Genomic DNA, 16144 nt, shown 5'->3' with positions numbered 1-16144 from the left:
GCCTAAGCTGAGTTCCAGCTCTGCTTCTGATTCCAATTTCCTGCCAAAGTGCACCCTGGGAGGCAGCAAGTGATGGCTCAAGTAGTTGGGTCCCTGCTACCCATATGGGAGACCTGGATTAAGTTCCAGGTTCCTGGCTTCAGCCTGGCCCAGCCCAACCTAGCCCCAGATACTGCAGATATTTAGGGAGTAAACCAGCAGATGAACATCTTTCAAACAATAAAATGAAAATAAATAAATATAAATAAAATAAAATATATAAAAGTGGCTTAAGACCACAGAGGTAATCCAGATTATTCACAGTGTAGCAAATAAGGATCAGGCAACCCAGAAAATTTTATGGAAATCGTTCTTAAGACTAATAAACATTTAACCATAAAGAAACTGTAAAACACATTGTGTTGCTGTTCGTAATTACACAGGAAGCCCTCCTATAACGTAATATTTCCCATAATACCTTTTTATAAGACTTATTTACTTATTTTGAATGTCAGACTTAGAGACAGAGAATCTTCTATCCACTGGTTCACTCTCCAGATGGCTGTAATGTCTGGTGCTGGGCCAGACTGAAGCCAGGAGCTAGGAGCCAGGAGATTCACCTGGGTCTTCCACATGGGTGGTAGGGACACAACCGCCTGTGCCATGTTCCACTGCTTTTGCCAGGCTATTAGCAGGAGGCTGGATGAGAAGTGGAGAAGTTGGGACTTGAACCTGCAACAAATGGGATGATGGTGCTCTGGTAGTGGCTTTACAGTTACACCACAATGCTGCCCCCTCCATAATATCTACATAAAGTATTAAAGTAAGGGGAATTTAATAACATTTAAAAATTTGGACAGAGATGGCTGTTTGGCCTAGTGTTTAAGACACTGGTTAAGATGCCTATGCCTCACATGGAAATACCTGGGTTGATTCCCCTGCTCTGATTCCTGACTCCAGCTTCCTGCTAATGCAGATGGTGGGAGGCAGCAGATAGTGGCTCAAGTACTTTTGTTCCTGCTACCTACATGGGAGATCAGAATGGTGTTCCTAGCTCCTGGCTGTGGCCCTGACACAGCTCCAGCTTTTTTTGGTACTTGGAGAGTGAAACAGTGGATAGGAGCTCTCTGTTTCTTTCTCTGTGTCTCTCTTCCTGTCAGATTAATAAGTATGTTTTTAAACTTAGTTTATCTATTCGGAATGCAGAGTAACAGAGAGAGAGAGAGAGAGAGAGAGAGAGAGAGAGAGAGAGAGAGAGAGAGAGAAAGAGATGTTCCATTCACTGGTTCAATTTCCAAATGACTGTGACAACCAGGGCTGGGTCAGGCCAAAGCCAGGAACCAGAAATTCCAACTGGGTCTCCCACATGGGTGGCAAGCACCCAAATAGATCATCATTTACTCTCTCCATGGTGCATTAACAGGAAGCTAGGTTGGAAGTTGAGAAAGGACTGCATCTCAGGCTCTCCAATATAAGATGTGGATGTCCCAAGCAGTGGCTTAACCCACTGCTCCACAGTGCCTGTTCCAATAAGTAAAACCTTTAAAAAAAAAAAAAAACTGAATAAGCAAAGCAAGAAATAAATGTTCAGTACCATGCCTACCACTTCTGTGTTATGGTGACCAAATTAGCAGGGACAAATAAATATTCTGTAATTTTCTAGATCTCTCTAACATAAATATGAGAACTTACTAATCTCTTTGTTGCTTATAATTTCAGTGGTTTGGAAATATCGTGACCATGGACTGGTGGGACGATTTGTGGCTAAATGAAGGATTTGCTTCTTTCTTCGAGTTCCTAGGAGTAGACCATGCAGAAAATGATTGGCAAATGGTGAGCTCTGAACACATAAACTCCTAATATTTCTTTTTCCTCATGTAAAGCAGATTGAAGCCTTTAGACCTATATCAGGGGCCAAGCTCAGTGCTAATTGTGAGAAAAGAGTGGAGTCAGCTGGTTTCCAAGGGACATTACCTAGCCCACAGCTTTTGCCCAGTCTCTAGATGCCAAACTGTCCCCCACAGTCTGAAGTTACCCTTGACAGATTTACTCAAAACTGATGTTAAGGCCAGAAAAAAATAGCTACTATAGAAAATTACAACCGTTGGTGGCCGGCGCTGTGGCATAGTGGGTAAAGTCAACACCTTCAGTGTTAGCATTGCATACAGATACCAGTTTGAGTCCCCACTGCTCCACTTCTGATCCAGCTCCCTGCTGGTGGCCTAGGGAAGCTGAGCAAGATGGCCTGGGTGCCTGGGCTCCTGCACACATGTGGGGAAGAAGCTCTTGGCTCCTAACTTCAGCCTGGTTCAATCCTTGCCGTTGCAGCCATATAGGGAGGAAACAAGCAGATGAAATCTCTTTCTCTCTCTCTGCCTCTGCCTTTCCCTCTCTGTGGCTCTGCCTTTCAAATAAATAAATTAAAAAAAAGATGACAATCCTTTGTTCAAGAAAGTATAGCACCAACTCTTTGAAAAATGTCTGTCTTATAAGACAGGTTGCTGAAATAGTATGGTAAAGAGATAAGAGCATAAGCTTAGTAGTTAGACTCAAGTACAAATTCTGAATACATCATTTCTTAGATATATAACCAGGAAAATGACCTTGAGCAAGTTACATAATCTCTCTGAGTCAGTTGTCTCTGTGTTCAGCAAGGGCATTGTCCTTTACTTTGAAAAAGCTTAAAACCTCCCCAAGTTTACACTTAGTGACTGTTAATATATAGGGTGCACCTACAGGGCCTGCAACAAAACTTCTATGAACTCTATAATTTTTTTTTTCCAAAAAAACTAGCTTTGTTATTTATACTTAGATTGTACAGGCATTTTAATCTAATTGAATACATGGGGATACTTCAAAAAACTTGTGACAAATGGAATTAAAAGATAAGTTTATTTTCATGTAAGGTATTTTGAAATCCACACATCTGAATACCTATGAATATATAAATACATAGATGTGTGAAAGTAGAGAATTACAAGAGGTTGTGCACTGTGTAGAATACTTCCCCCTACTGGACAAAATTTTAAAAGTTAAGTGCTTGAAGCCCTTGTAGTTTCCCTTTGCTTATTTTAAAAGGTTAAAAAAAGCTAATTTGCAACATTTGGTTCTTGAAAAATTTAACCATTCAACAACTGAGATTGAGGACAAGATAATCCTTTGTGTGGGAGGCCGTGCAGTTTAGAATGTTGAACACCAGCCCTCCTTCTTACTACTTCCTAAATGCTAGTAACCCTCTGGCCCAGCAGACAACCAAAAATGTCTCTAATCATTTCCAAATGTCCCCAGGAGGACAAAAATCTTTCCTGAGAACCACTCATCTATACTGAAAATGAGTGATTTTATGATAGAATGGAAATAAACCATAGAAGTAGAAGTGGAAAATATTTTTGCTTTATTTTCCCAAAATATAATTATAAGAAATTCTAACACTTTAAAATTGTCTAGGGGCCAGCATTATGACATAGAAAGCGAAGCTGACACCTGCAACCCCAACATCCCATATGAGTCTCGGTTCAAGTCCTGGCTGCTCTGCTTTTTTTTTTTTTTTTTTTTTAGACAGTGAGAGAGAGAGACACAGAGAGAAAGGTCTTCCTTCCATTGGTTCACCCCCCCAAATGGTTGCCACGGCCAGCGCTACGCTGATCCGAAGCCAGGAGCCAGGTGCTTCCTCCTGGTCTCCCATGGAGGTGTAGGGGCCCAAGCACTTGGGCCATCCTCCACTGCCCTCCTGGGCCACAGCAGAGAGCTGGACTGGAAGAGGAGCAACCGGGACTAGAACTGGTGCTGATATGGGATACCAGCGCTGCAGGCGGAGGATTAACCAAGTGAGCCATGTCGCTGTCGCTGGCCCTGCTCTGCTTCTTTTTTTTTTTTTTTAATTTTAATTTTTTATTTTTGACAGGCAGAGTGGACAGTGAGAGAGAGAGAGACAGAGAGAAAGGTCTTCCTTTGCCATTGGTTCACCCTCCAATGGCCACCGCGGCTGGTGCACCGCTCTGATCCAAAGGCAGGAGCCAGGTGCTTCTCCTGGTCTCCCATGGGGTGCAGGGCCCAAGCACTTGGGCCATCCTCCACTGCACTCCCGGGCCACAGCAGAGAGCTGGCCTGGAAGAGGAGCAACCAGGACAGAATCCGGCGCCCCAACCGGGACTAGAACCCGGTGTGCCAGCGCTGCTAGGCGGAGGATTAGCCTGTTGAGCCACGGCGCCGGCCCTCTGCTCTGCTTCTAATTCAGCTCTCTGATAATGACTGGGAAAGCAATGGAAGGTGGCTCAAATGTTTGAGTCCCTACCACCCATGTAGGAAACTTGGATGGAGGTCTGGACTCCTGGTTTTGGCTTAGATCAGACTCAGCCTCTGCAGCTATTTGGGTAATGAAACAGTGGACAAAAGATCTCTTTCCTTCTATCCCTCTTCCTTTCACACAAATAAATAAATAAATATTTTTAAAAATTATCTAATATCCCCATTTCAGTGTTTCAAAAACACTGATTAAATTCTGGAAAAATTTGGCACGCAGTTCTTGATATTTAAATGAAATTTGAATATAACGTACAACACATTCATACTTTCCTTCATCCATTCATTTTTTTTCTTTATTCAACAAATAGTAGAGAAGATCCACAAATGAAAAAAATATACTTCTTGTCCCTTAAGGAGCTCTTAATTTAAAGTGTTATGGGTGAGGAGATTAAATAAATAAATATAGAAGATAATTTGGTAAGTATCAGAGTTTTCTCTTAAAAAAATCTGAGAGTGGAAATGATAGTGTAACTTGTCAACATTACACAGACAACTGGTAGCAAAATCAGTTACAACAATCAAATTTATTGATGCCATGAGCAGTATTTTTTCTACTTATCTAAACCTCTTGAGTACACAAAAGTCAAAATCCAAGTCAAAATTACCTTGATTGGCAGTTATCACGTGACAATAGTACCTTGTCTATTATAAATGGAAATAATGAAATTGGAAAATGTAAACTAATACAGCATGGTTTGTTTTAGAAATATTTTTAATTAAGTAGGACCAGTAAAGCTTCTTTTTAAATCAGTAAGGACTTAACAGAGTTAGATTTCAGGATCTTATCACTTAAGAACCAAATAGTAACTCATTTGTTAGGCTTCCATTCTGTGCCAGGTGCTATGCCAAGAGTTTAACATGAATTATATCATTTAATCCATGCCATTATTACACTTAAGGGTTAGGGGAACTTGTTTAAGCTTCCATATCCAGAAAGTGGAAAGATCGAGCTTTTACCCAAACAAGTCTGACTAGATTGCTGTACTTCTTAACCACTCTTTCTTTTTAAGAAAACCTAGGACTGAAATGAGAGGCAATTATTAGAACTAATTTTTAAATTAATTTAGACTCATTCCAATTGCAAATTGACATTAATTTAAAGCTGAGCATCAAGTTTTGGCAAATTGACATGTCACCTCACGTGATGCTCAGAACAAATCTGTTGGATGCTGTCATCATGCCCATCACACAGTTGCAGGGCTTGAAAATTCACACAGAGGCAGCAGAAACAGAATTTGTACATGCTGCGTCTTCTTGGCCTGTCATACAGGGGAAGAAGTTAAAGGAGTTATAAACAGAAGAGGGGAATGATAACTCTATAGATCAATCAGTGTAAAATATGACTGATTTGAAGTCTTGTTTGTTTTAAATAATTTGTGTCATTTATGTTTACTTTTCCTCTATTTTATTATATATGAAAGTTCATATATATTACATATTCTCTTATATATGATAAATATAATCTTATATATTATATATATAGCCTTATATATGGTATATATAAGATTATATATATTATATATGAATCAGTATTTTAAAAGTACTTATTTCTTTTGTTCCTTCTGCCTTTGCAGCGTGACCAGATACTAACTGAAGATGTATTACCTGTACAAGAGGATGATTCTTTAATGTCATCACACCCGATTGTTGTCACTGTGTCAACCCCTGCTGAAATAACATCTGTTTTTGATGGAATATCCTACAGTAAGGTGGGCAAGATAAAACATTCTTTTGAATATCTTCCTATTCAGTGTCTTTTCTTTTAGTAAGTCCCAACAGTCAGAAGAATAGTTAGACTGTGCTAGTGGGTTCTAGAATACAGTGCAGAATTTATTGAGTGCTAAACATTCAATAGTTTGTGCTTCCAGTGGAACTGGTAGTTATTCACATGAGATTTTGAATTCAATTCTTAAAAATTTTCCCTTTTCACTTTTGTTTATAACTGTTTTAATTCTAATCATTTGGGGCCGGTGCTGTGGCATAGAGGGTAAAGCCGTTGCCTGCAGTGCCAGCATTCCATATGGGTACCGGTTTGAGTCCCAGCTGCTACACTTCTGATCCAGCTCTCTGCTGTGGCCTGGGAAAGCAGTAGAAGATGGCCCAAGTCTTTGTGCCCCTGCACCTGCATGGGAGACCCGGAGGAAGCTCCTGGCTCCTGGCTTCAGATAGGCACAAGTCCAACCATTGTGGCCAATTGGGTAGTGAACTAGCAGATGGAAGATTCTCTCTCTCTCTCTCTCTGCCTCTCCTTCTCTCTGTGTAACTCTGACTTTCAAGTAAATAAATAAATCTTTTAAATAAATAAATAAATATTTTTTAAAAGTTATAATCATTGAACATTTAGAATTTAAGCATCAAATTGTAAATTGTTTTATTTAAGATTCTTTTGAATACAGGAAATCTTTTTTTTGCCATGCGCTTAACAAGAAATACTACATCTGGGTATACCTTTTTCTAGTAGAATCCTTTATGGCTGACATGAAATACTGAAATACTCAGAAGAAAAGACTTTTAACTATCTTTAGATAAGATTGAAAGGTGACTTTGTTCATATGATATAGATGAAGTATTTTTATCCACCAAAATTTTTTGAGAATTTATTAGAATTCTATAACCCAAAGCTTTATGTTGCCCAGTCTCTCCCACAATACCTCCTACAGTCTCTCCTTCAAACATATAATGTACTTGTGGATAACATAATTTAAAATTTGATTCTAGTCATTTTCCATGTCAGTTTCTCATGGTTTGCCTACTATACTATATTGCTCAAAGGCTACTGCAAACTGATACAATTTGTTATCATAGGTGATATCTAAAATTTTATTCAAGTCAAACATATTATAATTATGAAAATTAATTCTAGATAAAATTGGCTTAAATTGGATGAAATCTTCTGTACATTAGTATTTGAAATTTATAACATATACTTTTTGGCTTTACCTCTCATATTCTTCTTATGAGGTACTTTCAATCTTTTATTCATTTTCATTTTAATGATTATCTTCCTGTTGAGATGAAAAATTTCTTTTTTTTTTTGTTCTAGTACTAATGCTTGAACTCTGTAATTAACACACAATTATTCTAATGTAGTAAATTTTATTTTATTTTATTTTTGACAGGCAGAGTGGACAGTGAGAGAGAGACAGAGAGAAAGGTCTTCCTTTTGCCGTTGGTTCACCCTCCAATGGCCACCACGGTAGCACGCTACAGCCGGCGCACCGCGCTGATCCGATGGCAGGAGCCAGGTGCTTCTCCTGGTCTCCCATGGGGTGCAGAGCCCAAACACTTGGGCCATCCTCCACTGCACTCCCTGGCCACAGCAGAGAGCTGGCCTGGAAGAGGGGCAACCGGGACAGGATTGGTGCCCCGACCGGGACTAGAACCCGGTGTGCCGGCGCCGCAAGGCGGAGGACTAGCTTAGTGAGCCGCGGCGCCGGCCGAGATGAAAAATTTCTTATCTACTTTACAGCCCATTCCAACGACTCACATGGGAGAAGTTTGCATTTACTGAATCAGTTTTCTCCTGAGCCCTAGATACTCCATGGATTAAGATATTAGGTCAGGGACCATTATTGTGGCATAGTAGATTAAGTCACTGCCTGCAGCACTAGCATCCCATGTGGGCACAGGATCAAGTCCTGGCTTCTCCACTTCCATTCCAGCTCCCTGCTGATGTGCCTGGGAAAGTAGCCCAGGATGGCCCAGGTCCTTGAGCCCCTGTACCCACATGGGAGACCCAGAAGAAGCTCCTGGCTCCTGCCTTTGGCCTGGCCCAGCCTCAGCCTTTGTGGTCATTTGAAGAGTGAACTGGGGGTGGAACACCTCTCTCTCTCTGTCCCTTTCTCTGTAACTCTACCTTTCAAATGAATAAAATGAATTTTTTATATATATATAAAAAAGATATTAGGTCAGAAAGAAATAAATGTTTCTAAGCCTTTAGCTTTCTTAATAGGCACAGAAGTGTTTAGAATATTTAATAAATTTTAGTAAAAGTTACTAACTGAAGTGGGAGATGTTGTTTTTCTGATCTGTTACTTGAAAACTGACTTAAAATTTCATAAGTAGTGCATTTCAGTACTACTTTTATAACACATGAAGGAAAGGTGGAGGGCAGATAGTCATCAGATTGTTCAGATGAAAGAAAACCAAATGATACAAACCACTCAAATAATTTTGTGCCTAAATTATTTATCTATATATTAATTTTTGATGATGTATTTACATATGCTAAATATAATTATTTTCCATAAGGAAATGTATTTAATAAATTGCTTGATTTTTACCCTAAACAACTTTCTTATTCATCAAAGAACATTTTTTTACTGTTTATTTTTCTTTCATTAGGAAAGCTCCATCTGCTGGTCCATTGCAGAAGTGCAATAGTTATTTGAGCCTGCAGTCACAAAAATGATGACCCTTTAAACGATTTCTCCTGTTCTTTTAGTATTTTAGTAACATCGATACAGAAGAGTGCCAAGTGATATTTTTACCCTAAAACCATAGGTCTATAGCCCTATAATTTATCAGAATAGTCTTGAAGAAATAATTTCATAAATAGGAGCATGAAACACTCAGTATAGTGGGAACTGATACTTGTCCCTTACATAATAATATGTAATATTGTACTTTTAACTTTTCATTTTTTTCCATCTTAGGGAGCTTCCATTCTGAGAATGCTTGAAGACTGGATAACACCTGAGAAATTTAAAGAAGGATGCCAGGTATCATTTGTTACTTCTAGTGGTATTAAAAGTAAACTTGCCTGTAAAAAAAAAAAGTAAACTTGCACTAATATGTGACTGGTGCATGTTAAGGTATGTGATTGATTAAGGATCATTTTCTTATTACTTTCCTTATTCAGAAATAGATTATATAGCAAGTGATGAAAGGTGACTTTGTGTCTGGTAATGTGCTTCCGTTGTGTCTGTAATCGTTAAGCAGAGGTTTCACGGAGAAGCTTGAGCAGCTTATGTGGTGATGTTTGGAAGCCTCTGTATATGTGGTAGTCACCTGGCTTGGGCTGCTGTAACACAGCGCAGTAGGCTTGGACAACGGGAGTTGCTTTTTCACAGTGCTGCAGGTTGGGATGTTTAGATCTAGGTGCCGCTGAATTCAGGTTCTGGACAGGGCCTTCTCTGAGCTTGCACATGCTTGTCTTCTCACTGTGTACTCACATGACAGATATATATATATATATAATAAAAATATTTTCATTTATTTTATTTTTATATATTTATAAAAATGTATAATGTATATATATGCATATATATGTATATAATGTGCACATATATATATATATATTTATACACACATTAAGGGTGAGGGCTCCCCTACAGGAGTTTCAGGGGAACACAGTGTGATAGGGAAATTTAAATCTACCTGTAAGGCTCTTCCCTTAGAGTGAATAGAACATTTTTCCTTAGATTGGATTGGAAAATGCTTCCTATGTAAGAGTGACATATTATCATGATGGAGTCAGTGAATGAAGAGGACTGCTGCTTCTTTTGTTCTTTTAGAATATATCAGTTTATGTAAGTAAACAACACACTGTACATGTTTTACATGGATATTCACAGGATTGTACTGATAGGTCTGCTCTAAATTATTTCATTGCAAAGGAAATTTGCCATTGCTGGAAGAATTCACTGGCTTTAGACAACAAAGCAAAATAATGATTAGTCAAGTGACCTTTGCCCAAGATTTCAGATCCATTAAGTAGTAATGTGTGGCACCATCTAATTAACACTCTGAGATGAAAACTTCTAATGAGCATCAGGTATACTAGACTAGGAAATGTTAAACTCTGCCAGGCATTTTGTGGTACCTACAGGGCAGTTACTGAGATGTCTCATTTTCCTCCCCACAAGCTTGTTTATTTTTTTTTAACTTTTATTTAATAAATATAAATTTCGAAAGTACAACTTGTGGCTGCTTCATTTTGAAAACAGGAAGGACAGCAGCTCCTCTACACTTCCCACTCCGGGGGCTTTCAGCTTCTTCATTTTTGTTCTTCTGGCAAACACAAAGCTGATTGCCTCAGGCTTGGTTTTTATCAAAGCAACTACAATGGGGCCCTGCAAATGTCCTGTCAGCAGGTTGGACCCATTCCAGCCTAGAAATGGAATCACCTTCCTTCTCTTTCCCTTCCACATCCATCGTCCCTACTGTGTTGATGGGGGAAGTTAGGCAGAGCAGTGCTGATGGTACCCAGTCCATCAAGTGGGAAACAGATGGGGCCAGCACCCCACCAGCTTTCCCAAGGAGAACTAGTACTTCTTACAGACATGACTCCTTGGGAAAGTGCTGCCGTTCCAGTCTCCTTATGATGGCCACATCCAAATGTGTCATCTTGTTGTCTCTGTACTTCCCCAAAGGGACATGGTCTCCTTCTATCCAATACTAAAATCCCCATGTAATGATTAAAAGTAACAAGACGGGGCCGATGCTGTGGCGCAGCAGGTTAGTACCCTGGCCTGAAGCACCGGCATCCCATATGGGCGCCGGTTCGAGACCCGGCTGCTCCACTTCTGATTCAGATCTCTGCTATGGCCTGGGAAAGCAGTAAAAGATGGCCCAAGTCCTTGGACCACTGCACCCATGTGGGAGACCTGGAGGAAGCTCCTGGATCCTGGCTTTGGATTGCCACAGTTCTGGCCATTGTGGCCAACTGGGGAGTAAACCAGCGGATGGAAGACCTCTCTCTCTCTCTTTCTCTCTCTCTCTGCCTCTCCTCTCTGTGTAACTCTGCCTTGCAAATAAATAAATAAATCTTAAAAAAAAAATGTAACAAGACCAAGGCTAATATTTAGGGAGTGCACTGGTACGTTGTACAGCTCTGTCCATTAGTAGACATTCTGTGGCACTGGGAAGGAGTGCAAAGGAAGAAGCCATATGCTGTGCTTACACGTAGGTGAGACGTTGGTGACTTTTTCTTCAGCTTCAAATTCAGATTTCATCAGCTCTTATCATAAGCACCTGTAGTGAGGAACCCTGTCCTCTAGTTTTGTATATACATCAAAACTGCATACTTACAGGCCTAGTAGTATGCACCACACACACAATTATTAGGTGACCCAGAAAATATCTTGTGAATGAATGAGTGAATAGCCTGCAATAAATAAAATAGAGCATAGAAATACAGAAAATCCATGGGGCCGGCACTGTTGCACAGCAGGTTAAAGCCCTGGCCTGCAGTGCTGGCATCTCATATGGGTGCTGGTTTGGGTTCTGGCTGTTCCACTTCTGATCCAGCTCCCTGCTAATGTCCTTGGGGAAGCAGTGGATGATTGCCCAAGTCCTTGTGTCCCTGCACCCATGTGGGAGACCCAGAAGAAGCTCCTAGCTCCTGGCTTTGGATCGGCTCAGTTCTGGCTGTTGCAGCCACTTGGAGAGTGAGTCAGTGGATGGAAGACCTCTCTCTCTCTCTCTCTCTCTCTCTCTCTCTCTCTCTCTGTCTTTACCTCTCTAACTCTGTCTTTCAAATAAATAAAATACATCTTTTTAAAAAATAAGATTCATTTTTAAAACCTACATTAAAATTCCATTGAGTAGTTTCATTCCAAATGAAACTGTAATTGATAATACATTCTTGATGTCTTCAGAGCTGACTCCAAGTTAGTGATATTTCATATTAACTTCTTAAGAGAAGGATCAAAATAGTTCTTAAAAGAAATAGATTTTTTATTTTTTTGACAGGCAGGGTGCACAGTGAAAGAGAGAGACAGAGAGAAAGGTCTTTCTTTTCCGTTGGTTCACCCCCCAATGGCCACTGCAGCTGGTGCGCTGCGGCCGGCGCACCACACTGATCTGAAGCCGGGAGCCAGGTGCTTCTCTGGTCTCCCATGCGGTTGCAGGGCCCAAGGACTTGGGCCATCCTCCACTGCACTCCTGGGCCACAGCAGAGAGCTGGCCTGGAAGAGGGGCAACCGGGACAGAATCTGGTGCCCCAACCAGGACTAGAACCCGGGGTGCCGGTGCTGCAGGTGGAGGATTAGCCTAGTGAGCTGCAGCGCTGGCCAAAAGAAATAGTTTTTATAATAATTTAATAATACTCTCACACTTCCTTTAACTCAGTATCTATGTTATAATTACTGTTTAAAAAAATCTTGTCTAAAATTAATGTTTATGAAGTTAAAATAGTTTCCCTGTACCCTAAATCTCTGTGGTCCTGGAAGCTGGAGATGAATAGATATAAATTTGTCATACCATTATTGCTCTACGGAATAAATTTATAAAAAAATAAAACCACCAAACCATTCACTCCTTTCCTTCAACCATCAAATACTAGCTAATATCTGAAAATAAGATATGATCAATGTAGGCCATGTTCAATCAGCTCTTAGGACAACCAGAACATTCCTTCACAAAGTTCAAGCATCCAAACAGTATCTTCCTTAAGTTATTATAAACAAAGTATAATTCTTGCCCTTACATTCCACAATCCATGGCTCTGCAGTAGCTGACCTGGTCAGGTATTGAATCTGGTGATGGCTGGTTGTCCATCCCTTTTTTGTTCTCATTGCCTTCTTCTAAACCCAAGCTCAGATAGCAAAACAGATACACAGTTGAGGGAAAGAAGAGCTAAATCAACTGGGAAATCCTTGATCCTTTGGCAGTTCATAAAGAGTAAAATAGATAACAGGCCATTCATAACAGTATAAGGCTACCAAATAGAAACTAAAAAATCTATCCACCCTTCTGCTTTTCTTTTGGTATCAGAGAGGGCAGGAATGGCTTGGGTGGAAAGTGTTCTTTCCCTTTCTGGTATGACTTCATCGTGATTATGCAAGGTGGTGAAGAAGGAAATTTCCTAATGTAGAGAATTCAGAAGCACTAATATCGACAAAACGAAATTAGTACTGTTTAACCTAATGTTTATGTAAACTCCCATTCAGCCTCTAGTTCAGAAGAAGCAATGCACTGCAATTTAAAAGACAAGGACCAAGATATCATGGAAAAAAAAAAAGACCTAAATGAATGATCTCTGTGAGTGAGATCCCAGTGGAAAGAACGGGGCCATCAAAGAAGGAGGTACCCTTCTCCGAAGGGAGGAGAGAACTTCCACTTTGACTATGACCCTATCGGAATAAGATCAAAGTCAGCGAACTCTAAAGGCTTCCATAGCCCTGGCAACTCATGACTAGAGCCTAGGGAGATTACTGACGCCATGAACAGGAGTGTCAAATTGTTAAATCAGCAACAGGAGTCACTGTGTACTTACACCCCATGTGGGATCTGTCCCTAATGTGTCGTCTAAAGCGAAGTGATGCTATAACTAGTACTGAAACAGTATTTTTATACTTTGCATTTCTGTGTGGGCACAAACTGATGAGGTCTTTACTAATTAAAAACTGAAGTGATCTTCTGTATATAAAGAGAATTGGAAATTAAAAAAAAACAACCTGGTGTTAAAATGGAAATGGCATAGAAAATTAATTAATTTTTTAAAAAATATTATATAGGATCTCTGTCTTTAATGTGCTGTACACTGTTATTTAATGCTATAACTAGTACTCCAACAGTATTCTTTCACTTTGTGTTGCTATGTGGGTGCAAACTGTTGAAATCGTTACCTAATATATACTAAACTGATCTTTTGTATATAAAGAGAATTGAAAATGAATCATGATGTGATTGGAAGGGGAGAGGGAGCGGGAAAGGGGAGGGTTGTGGGTGGGAGGGAAGTTTTGGGAGGGGGAAGCCATTGTAACCCATAAGCTGTACTTTGGAAATTTATATTCATTAAAAAACCTTAAAAGAACTATAAAAAAAATAAATAAATAAAATGGAAATTGCATAGAAAATTAATTAATTTGAAAAAAAATTATGTAGGATCTCTGTCTTTAATGTGCTGTACATTGCTATTTAATGCTATAATTAGTAATCCAATGGTAGTTTTTTCACTTTATGTTGCTATATGGGCAAAATGTTGAAATCTTTACCTAATATATACTAAACTGATCTTCTGTATACAAAGAGAATTGAAAATGAATCTTTACATGAATGGAAGGGGAAAGGGAGCCGGGAAAGGGGAGGGTTGCGGGCGGGAGGGAAGTTATGGGAGGGGGGAAGCCATTGTAACCCATAAGCTATACTTTGGAAATTTATATTCATTAAATAAAAGTTTAATTAAAAAAAAAAAAGACAAGGACAACAAGAATGATGACAAAAACCAAAAACCTTGATCTGAGACTGAGAATTCTACTCAATAGTGATCTCAGGCAAATCCTTTTACCTTTGCAGCCACCCAGGTAGCAGATTTCTTCACCTCAAAAATGTATGAGTTATATTAAATAATACAAAGAGCCCTCTAGTCCCAAGATAGCAGGTTGCTCAAGACATTATAAAATATCTCATTGTAAGATAATCTCTGCCACATTATTTTTAAGATGATACTATTCCATAGAAATTTTCATTAACACATGATGATAATTATTACTATACTATGTCCAAGTATTTTATCAAGATACAATGAATGACACATGGACCCTCTGGATCGCTTACCTAAAACTGACACATAGAACAGTATTTGCTGTTTCTGCCTTCCTTTGCCTGCCCTCTGGTGGTGGTGTTAAGAAGTGAATTAATCAAAAGAACAAACATGGAGATAACATTCCAAGCTAGCCTCAACCCTGCTCAAAGTCTCTTGGAGACTATTGTTGGAGTAAATATTGTTCTCGCTAATACTGTGTGCCTGAAAAGAAAAGGAATTTAGAAGATAACATGACTTGGATGTGAAAATTATAGCAACTCAGACTAAAAATGATATGTTCAAGGTTAACCAGTAAGAACACTTATGAAGTTTCTATCCAAAGCTTCCATGTTTTAAATGTGACAATTCTAGAAAGTAACAAGAGTGAGACAATAAGAACTTTGGAAAGGTTCCTGGAAACCTCAGGTAGCATCTAGTTACAGGATTAGAAGACAGAAAGTTCCCCCTGAGGATTTATTACACCATATCTGAAAACCCCAGTGTTGAGAGAGGTGTTGTGAACAGAATTTCCCAAAGCGGGAGCCTTCTATTTGAAAGTTTCATATTTTAAAAATATTTGAGAGTAAAGCCTTTGTTCTGTAGGGTAAATAGTTTCCCAGTTCATCCATCATCTCATCCATCTCATCCATCATCTCATTATTCATTCATTTCTACAGAGCAGAGGAGGGCAAACCTCTAGCTACAGATCAGATGTGGCCCAAGCATCTATGTTTTAAGATCCAAGAACAAAAAAGTTTCCACCTTTTCCAGTGGTTTGGGAAAAATCAAAAGAAGAATATTTCATGACATATAAAGCCGATGAGACTCAATAATGGTTTATTGGAATAATGGTTTATTGGAAGACGGCTCTCCTGTTCATTCACATATTGTCTTTGCTGGCTTTGGCCTGGAGGCAGGGGCTGAACTGAGTAGCTGTGAGTGGGGGTTTGGTTCATGTTGTGGAAGCATGAGAAAATCCAACTTTTATTTCTAAAATGGTTGTAATCTTTCACATTCAGATTTACTTGAGAAGATTCCATTTTCAAAATGCAAAAACTTCAGATTTTTGGAAAGCACTGGAGGAGGTAAGGAAGAAATACTTTTCTTGTCTGACTTACAAATGATTTATCTGTCATTTATCTGACTATCCTATTCTTTTGTTTTCCCTTTCTTATTAATTAGTCAATCTCTACTTCTTTTTCAATTGTAGGCAAGTAACCTTCCAGTGGGAGAAGTGATGGACACTTGGACCAGACAGATGGGTTATCCTGTGCTTAATGTGAACAATGGGAGGACCATCACACAGAAGCGCTTTCTGTTGGACTCAAAAGCTGATCCTTCCCAGCCACCTTCAGATCTTGGGTAAGGCATAGGATGCATTTCAAAAGA

At 39.4% G+C, this 16144-nt stretch overlaps 1 protein-coding gene across 1 annotated transcript in view; it reads left to right on the top strand.

The window, feature by feature from the left end:
- ENPEP (glutamyl aminopeptidase) overlaps positions 1–16144 on the top strand; it is an 81338-nt gene that overhangs the window by 36933 nt on the left and 28261 nt on the right. Inside the window, exons 6-10 of the mRNA XM_062199737.1 lie at positions 1699–1812; positions 5859–5993; positions 8940–9005; positions 15775–15840; positions 15966–16117. Coding sequence (XP_062055721.1) covers positions 1699–1812; positions 5859–5993; positions 8940–9005; positions 15775–15840; positions 15966–16117 — 533 coding nt within the window. The remainder of the gene's footprint in view (positions 1–1698; positions 1813–5858; positions 5994–8939; positions 9006–15774; positions 15841–15965; positions 16118–16144) is intronic.

This window comes from Lepus europaeus, chromosome 8 (assembly GCF_033115175.1).
Source record: "Lepus europaeus isolate LE1 chromosome 8, mLepTim1.pri, whole genome shotgun sequence".
Classification (NCBI taxonomy): domain Eukaryota; kingdom Metazoa; phylum Chordata; class Mammalia; order Lagomorpha; family Leporidae; genus Lepus; species Lepus europaeus.
Note: the sequence above shows the minus strand (reverse complement) of the source record. Positions and strands in the feature narration are given on the sequence as shown.